General features: G+C 51.0%; 1 protein-coding gene across 1 annotated transcript; it reads right to left on the reverse strand.

Annotated features, from left to right (window-relative positions):
• Positions 1-701: 701 nt before the first annotated feature.
• On the reverse strand, positions 702-5,676 carry SLC25A51 (solute carrier family 25 member 51; the record flags this gene model as incomplete). The annotated part of the gene is made up of 3 exons (XM_082013354.1): positions 702-1,616; positions 5,223-5,230; positions 5,661-5,676. The coding sequence occupies 3 exons, from the start codon at positions 5,674-5,676 to the stop codon at positions 702-704; spliced, it is 939 nt and encodes a 312-aa protein (XP_081869480.1).
• Positions 5,677-8,154: the final 2,478 nt, after the last annotated feature.

Below are 8,154 nucleotides of genomic sequence, written 5' to 3' on the forward strand. Positions count from 1 at the left end.
CACTTTAAAGCTTTAGTAAATTTGCTGTTTCATTCCTTCCACTTTTCCCTTTTTCACATGAAGGCACACGTACATATGCACACAGAGAAATCCCACTTTGAACTGGGGTCAGCTTACGTCGAAGTTAAACATTCAGTAGCCACTCTTATGCTGCTGAATGAAATGTTCATCTTAAAGCCAAGCATCAAAATGGCCAACAGAAGAGTTCATGTAGGCTTAGTTCTAAACTTCAGTCATCCTCATCTGGATCTGTCCTTTTAGCTTTAAACAATAAGCAGTACTAAACCATTTGAAAATGCGTTCTTAGATTGAGGCAAGGGGATCAATTTTCATCAGCCTGTCCGTGATTTTCATGTTCTACAATGTGGACAGTGGAGGACATGCCATCACAGAGCATTAAGAAATTTTGGGAGTGATACAACATAAGTTGCTGGACTAATGTAAGTCAGGTTTTTTGTTTGTTTGTTTGTTTAAACCTTGTATTTGTCTACTAGATCCATTATGGGTAAACTCACCTGCCAGCAAATAAATACTTTAAAAAGTTCATCTTAATTGCACCAAGGTTTAGATGCATCACCATTCACCCCATAAATATTGTAGGCCAAGACTAATTACTTATCCACTATGCAGGCACTGTTCCCTGGGATTAAGTGACATCATATGTGCCAAATAACAGTAGAGCTGAAGGAAGACAGTGGTTTTCACAACAGCTTTAGCAAGAATTCATAGGTTGCATTGATTATGCCCCAGGACAGGACAGAACGATGGTAATTCAGATGGGCTCCTCTGAAAAGGTGGATCAGTTTTCTATCACGTTCCAGCCAGATCTTCACAAAGACTTTTGAGAAGGACTGAAATTCACCACCAATTTGAGCCTGCATGCGAGTTTTTACAACATTCACTGGGAAAAACAAGAATCCCAGCATGGCACCCAACAGCCCACCACAGATAAAGTCATTGACCAAGTGAGCGCTGTAAGAAGTTGCTTCAGGCAGACACTGTTTGATAGGTCCCCGTAGGCCAAAGAAAAGTGCATTACTGGGTCCATTTCGGAGCAGAATAGGCACCAATCCCCGATAATATTCTCTCATCCCATAGACTTTCAGTACCTTGAAAGCCTGGTAAGTGTTTGTAAATTTATCATGGTGTTTATAGTCCTGAAGCAAAGTCTGTACTCGCTCAAAAGGTGTAAGAACAGCTTCCGTGGTCCCTGCAAGCACTGCTGCCATGCTGCGAGTAAGGAGTTCAGGAGCACTCGTGTGGCTGTGGAGCAGGGAAGAGAAATCTTCGTACAAGCCAAACATTAGAGCCAGTGTTGTTGTTTTCTGCATTAATGGAGGAAGGATGCCACGATAGAGATTTCTAATTCCGTCTTTCTGCAGCTGATGTACTGCATCCTTTGTTTTCAAACCATACAACTGCTGTCGAAAAAGGACCTTCTGGATGGGAAAAGTGACTGCTATATTTGTGAAGGCTGCACAGTAGCCACAAAGATAATGTTTACCAGAGGTAGCTGTTATGTCATTGCTTAGATATTCTTTCGAATTCGTTGGGACAGAACCTTCTGAATCCATCATAATGTTTTTCTTCCTGTAGTATATCTCAGTTCTCCTTCCCTACACCAAAAAAGAAAAGAATGAACATGAGCAGAGCTGCAGGTGACCCTGCAGCTTTTTTCACACTAGTGGATCATTCAAACAGCACCTAGTATCTTGCATCCAAGGAAAGCCCATAAAATTTGAAGGAGAAAAGTGACAAGTGCCAGATCTGATGTATGTTGCACTGTTTCTTACTCAAGTCTCAGAGACCAGAAAAAGTGGCAGCTTTTTCCTTTCTGTACACTTTCAAATTGAAACAGAAATAAAATTTGTGAAGTAAATTGAGATATGAACTCTTCAAGTGCTACATTACAGCTGACAAGAGGAAGCTTACACATTAGATTTCCCCATGCGCCAAGGAATTCAAACAGTGAAAGGTCTACTCTCACACAAATAAAATACGCATTGCTGGGATGGTGGTGGTGAGGACAGAAGAGAGTCTAAGAAATAAAAAATAAATAAAGTACATGCAGTAACATTACAAATTCTGATCATTCCCCCACTTTTATTGCTGAGCCTGACATCATATGGTATGGGATGTCCTTTCGGTCAGTTGGGGTCAGCTGTCCCACCTGTGAAACCTCCCAGCTTCTTGTGCACCTTCAGCCTACTCACTGGTGGGGCAGTGTGCGGAGCAGAAAAGCCCTTGACATTGTGTAAGCACTGCTCAGTTAACAGCTATGATATTGGATTGTTAGCAACACTGTTTTCATCACAAATCCAAAACATAGCCCCATACAAGATACTATGAAGAAAATTAACTCTATCCCAGCCAAAACTAGTAAACAATTGCAATCGCAGGCTTAAATTAAACAAGAACTTGGAGCTTGGCTAGATCTGAGGTCCTGAAGGACACATAACCAGCAACAGTTGTACCAAATAAAACAGAGAAGTGCTGAGACAATTGCTACCCACAACACTTGTTTAGTGTTATTAGCAGGGACTAATACCCCTGCTTGACATGAGGAACTGTTTCTCAAGGTGCAGCCACTACAGGCTGTTATGTGAAGGATGCGTGGCAGAGGCTATGGAGGAACAACTTGGATTACTCAAAGCAACCATCTGACAGATTACTTTAACCAAGTACACAATTTTTTTTTAAAACAAAACACCTATATACCTGGCTTTTCCCCTACAGTTACACGCTATTTAATCCTTTAAGGTCTGTCAAGTGAAAATGCCATCTAAATAATTTACAAAGATGTAGTGCACATGACACCAAGTTGAGTGGGAGTGTTGATCTGCTGGAGGGTAGGAGGGCTCTGCAGAGGGATCTGCACAGGCTGGATCGATGGGCTGAGGCCAACTGTATGAGGTTTTTATTAAAAACGGTCCTGCACTTCGATCGCAACAACCCCTTGCAATGCTACAGGCTTGGGGAAGACTGGAAAGCTGCCTGGCAGAAAAGGACCTGGGGGTACTGATGGACATGAGCCAGCAGTGTGCTCAGGTGGCCAAGGCGGCCAACAGCATCCTGGCCTGTATCACCAATAGTGTGGCCAGCAGGAGCAGTGCAGTGATTGTGCCCCTGTACTTGGCACTGGTGAGGCCACACCTCGAATCCTGTGTTCAGTGTTGGGCCCCTCATGACAAGAAGGATGTTGAGGTGCTGCAGCAGGTCCAGAGAAGGGCAACAAAGCTGGTGAGGGGTCTGGAGCACAAGTCTGATGGGAAGTGGCTGAGGGAACTCGGTGTGTTCAAACTGGAAGAGAGGAGGCTGAGGAGAGACCTCATTGCTCTCTACAACTACCTGAAAGGGGATTGTGGCAACGTGGGTGTTGGTCTCTTCTCCCAAGTAACCAGCGATAGGACGAGAGGAAATGGCCTCAAGTTGCGCCAGGGGAGGTTTAGACTGGATATTAGGAAAAATGTCTTCACCGAGAGAGTGGTCAAGCATTGGAACAGGCTGCCCAGGGAGGTGGTGGAGTCACCATCACTGGAAGTGTTCAAAAAACATATGGATGTGGCAGTTTGGGATATGGTTTAGGGGTCATGGTGGCGTTGGGTTAATGGTTGGACTTGATGATTTTAAAGGTCTTTTCCAACCTTAGTGATTCTGTGATTCTGTTTCTGTCAATATGAGAAGTAACATCAGAAACAGGGATTCATATTACATGGCTTATACACCAACTTACATATGCAGCAGTTTAGAGTATTATTCAGATTATTGTAGCTCCACATCTGCAGATATGCTAATCTTAAGACAGGACAGTGGGTCATGCTAATTCAACTAACACAGTGTGGAAGAGTCTCACTGAAGACAAAACCATTAAGGAGATGATTCAAAAGGCCTTTGACAGCTAGTCATTTCTATGGGTGGCAGCTGCTGGTGGCCAAAATGCATCTTTCCTTCAAAAGAATCTTGTAATAAATAAAATAGAATTTAAAAAAAAGAAAAAAAAGAGAGAGACTTAGTTTAGTTTCAGAAGCTACATGCTCCTTTTGGTGCAACTGCTGGATCTATCCAGTGGGGAAGTGTTGAAGACTGCAGTGATCCTCATGTAAGAAAGTCAGCAATCTTCCGAGTTCGGAACTTGCAAAAGCCAGGAACAGCAAGTCCTCCCAGAAGTGTTTATGACAGGACCCTTGCTTTCACACATAATGTGTAAGGCCTGTGCCACCTACAAGTATTAAAGCACAGCAGCCACTTAGTTAGAATTTAACATAAAAGAAACAATCCTGAAAAAAAAGAAGTTTTGGATCAACGGCATTGCCTATACCTTTAGGCTCCTGAAGCTGCTGCAACATTCCATTTATACACAGAAGTTCCCATCAACCCAATGGCTGATTTCAGAGTGCTCTGAGCAAGGGGGCAGACATGATCCTTTTTGACATCATGCTCCCTGATCTGTACATCAGGTGCCTGCCACTGTTACCATCTTGTGGTATGCACATCTAGCGCTTCTAAAGAGCAATTTCAATCCATTTACCTGCCTAAATGACCATGGCCTTCAAAATGCTGGCATATGACCCACTAGGGCAGAAGAAAAATACGGGAAAGAATAAAGAAAAGGACATTTGTATCCGATATTGCATTATATCTCCATATTAGTAATACCGGTAAGAGACTGCAGTGTTTCCCATCATCCTGACTGCTGTGGAACGAACATGCTACCTAGGAAGTCCTCCTGGCCCAATCACAGTTTAAGATTACTCTGGGAACTGAACGCTTGTTCAATCAGTAAATCTGAGTAATACGACAAATTCACCGTCTTTCACCATTAACTATAAGAAATATTCACCCTAAACAATTACCCAAATCCTGAAGACATGCAGTTGTGTCAGTTAACACCAAAGGTTTATGGATTCGTTAATTTGTTTCTCCATCTGATCACCTACCACTGTAACATACACAGGATTACCAACTCGGGGCTCACCAGCCCGTGGCTCCACTGCCAGCCCACTGCAAGCACCGAGCCCTTCCCGAAACGTGCAGTACGCGTCCAGACTCACTGCATTCTCGGCGCGGGGCTTCCCGCGATGCAGCTGCCCGGGCTAACCCGCCGGTCTGGTGCCGCTAAGGAGACCTCAATGCTCCCAACAGCACTGGCAGGGCCGCCGTGCCGCGGCGCCGGTGTGCCGGGGATGCTGGGGAGCGATCGCAGCCCCGCCGGGGCACGGCACCAGGCAACCTGAAAGCACACAGGCAAGCACGAATGAGAAATGCAGCACAGGCGCAAACAGGGAAGCCGCAGCCGCGCCGGGGGGGCCGGAGACAACACCGGCCCGTCCTGCGCGGGCGGCGGAGCGGCCAGCAGCGCGGCGCCCTCCCGGGCCGGGGCCGAGGCCGGGGCCGGGACCAGGGCCCTGAGCGCTGTCCCGCTCCTTTCGGCCCCAGCAGGCGGGCAGGCGCCCGCAGGCGGAGCTCCCGCTCAAGGTCAGGCCGGCGACGCAGCGGAGCGCTGGCTGCGGCCCGCTCCAGGCGGAACCGCGCCCAACCGCGCCCGCCCCCGCCCCGGTGCGCCTGCGCAGCCGCCGCGCTGAGCCGGGCTAAGCCCCCCAACCCGAGCGGAGTGGGGACGCGACGAGGCGCGAGCGGCGGGCCCCGCCTCAGGGACGCACCTGCGGCCGTTGCCATGGCGGCGGCGGGGCGCGAGGGGACGGGAGCCTCCGCCGGCGGCCCAGCCCCGCGACTTCCGCCGTGCGCGCGCCGGCGTGTGACGCAGCCGCGCCGCCTGACGCAAGGGCTGACGTCAGCGGACGGTGTGAGGGGAGGGCGAAAGAAACCCGGTGCACCTCCCCTTCACGTGACCCAGGTGAAGGGAGGTAATGGCGCTGCCCCCTCCCCGTCTCAGCCAATCAGGTAGCGGCGCGGAGTACGGGCGCGAGCCGGAGTCGGGGCTGGGCAGTTACCCCACCCCGCCCCAGAGCCCCGCCCCCCAGCGTGCCGCGCGGGTCCGGGTCGGGGCGCAGCGGGTCCCGCCGTGGCGGGGCGGGGCGGAGCGGAGCGGAGGTGAGCGCCGGACTCGGCGATAGCGGCGGGCCGGGCCGGGCAGCGTGTGGTCGCAGGGTCCTGAGAAGCAGTAGGAGCGCGAGCTGCGGGCTCTGCCGCGGGGCTGGAGCGCCGCCCGGTGCCTCGGTGTCCGCGCCGCGAAAAGCTACAGCGTCTCATTTGGGTCCGCGCCCCGCGTGTCCCCCGCGCCCCGCCAGCAGCGGGGTGGGGGCGCTGGGCGAGGCCCCTCCGCGCAGCTCCCCGCGCCTCGCCGGGCAGGGCTCCGGGCCACATCCCAGTCCGGGAGCGCGGCCAGGCGGCCCCGTGCGAGCCCTGAGCGCCGCCAGGTGCACAGGGGAGGGGGCGGCGACGCCGGCGGGAGTGCCTCCGCCGCCCCGGGCAGGGCTCCCCACCACTGCGGGAGCTCTGGAGCTCTCGGGAGAGAGCCAGGGAAAAGCCGCCGAGCGCGGCGGGTGGGCGGAGGGAGAGCGTCCACCGTCGGCGGGAGGGTCGGCTGAGCTTCTGCCTCGGTTTCTTTCTCCAGCTGCCCGCACTATCCGCGGTTTGTGCCCACCCTTCTGCCCCGTTCGTAGGGACGCGAGAAGCTGCTTTAGGATCAGGTGCCGCGTCTCAGAGGGGTGGTGCTGAGCAGAGGAGCGCAGGCTTTTTTTCCACGGCAGACCCTCGTCAGGGAACGCCTGACAGATCCCAGGCTGCCTGCGGGCGCTGCCCTGGGGTGGCTCCGAGGGTCTCGGGGACTTGGGCCCTGCGTCCCTCACGGCTGCGAGGCTGGTGTCAGCGAGGCCTCCTAGGTGTCCTTTGAGAAAGGCGGCATCCTCTTTTCTTGGCTGGGTGTGATGTCAGTATCGCCTCTCACTGAGGAGGTGCTGGAAGATACAAAGTACTGGCAGAGTGTGTAGTTTTATTGTTTTTTTCTTGTGGGGTTTGATTTATTTAGCAGTTTAGTAGTAAATAACAATGGCTTATTTTTATTTTAGTATTTTGTATTGCTAGCGCAAAGTTTAATGGTAAGGGTTATTACAATTTAACCCGTAATGATAAACCTACAAAGTGGAGAGGAACAGCAAAGAGAAAATGCTGGGCTGTTTGCCTGTTTGAAAGGGTGTGAGACTAAGTCTTCACCCCCAGGTTCTGCTCAAAAGTCTTCCTCTTCCAGCGTCAGTGTCCATTTTCCATGGCATGGGGATGTCATGCCAGGGGAGAGGCTCAGAGCTGCCAAGCCCTGCAGATCATAGTCGTGAGGGATGTGGCACTGTTGTCATGAGACCTTCCTTCCCAGCAGACTGTGTGAAGTGCTGCTGCGGGAGTGTGGCAGCAAATCTGTATTTCTTCCAGTGAAGTTAAACTTTGGGATTCCCCACTGGATACCCAGGTGTTGTGTAGGACCCTAGGACAACCTTGAAACTTAGTTTCAAGGCAAGTCTGTGCTTTCTTGACCAGATTCCTTGTGACTGTTGCAGGATAGCTGGAATTCAAGCTGTGTGCAAGGAAAAGTAAAATTCTCTGCATTTGGTCAGAGATTATAATTCAAAGCACTAAGCACTTGCCTGCCATGTCAGTATGCATCTGTGAGAGAAGAAGGGAGCCTGGTTCCCGATTGCTTTTAGCAATATCATATGTGAGATGAACTCTGGCATTAGAGGGTAACCACAGCCCTCGAGCATGTTTCCCAGCGTGTGAGTGGGCACGAGCTGGCAGTGGTGTGTATAGGCAGGGGCAAAGCCAGAACCACCCAGCGTGGCATCAGAGGCACTCCTGCCAGCAAAGGCTGTCCCAGGTGCTCATATCACCTCAAGCCACCCCATGGACGTGCATGCTTTCTTGTGTTTGTAGGGCTCCTAACGCACCAGAGCACTGAACTCTGGCTGCTGCACACCGGATAATGTGCATGAAGTGAGCTGTTTCAGGGGGAGTGCTTATGGATGGTGGAGGTCCCTGTTTTGCATTATTGTTTTTTCTGGTCACTGATAATAACACTTCTACTCTCAAATACCAAGTGGTAAATCTTGTGAGGTACCTCCCTGTTTAGTAAGGCTGCTTGTCCAGTGCTTTGGGGAGGCTGGTGGGAGGTCACTGAGCACATGGGGCATCGGGAGGCTTGCC

This window comes from Phaethon aethereus (assembly GCF_964289735.1).
Source record: "Phaethon aethereus genome assembly, chromosome: Z".
NCBI lineage: Eukaryota > Metazoa > Chordata > Aves > Phaethontiformes > Phaethontidae > Phaethon > Phaethon aethereus.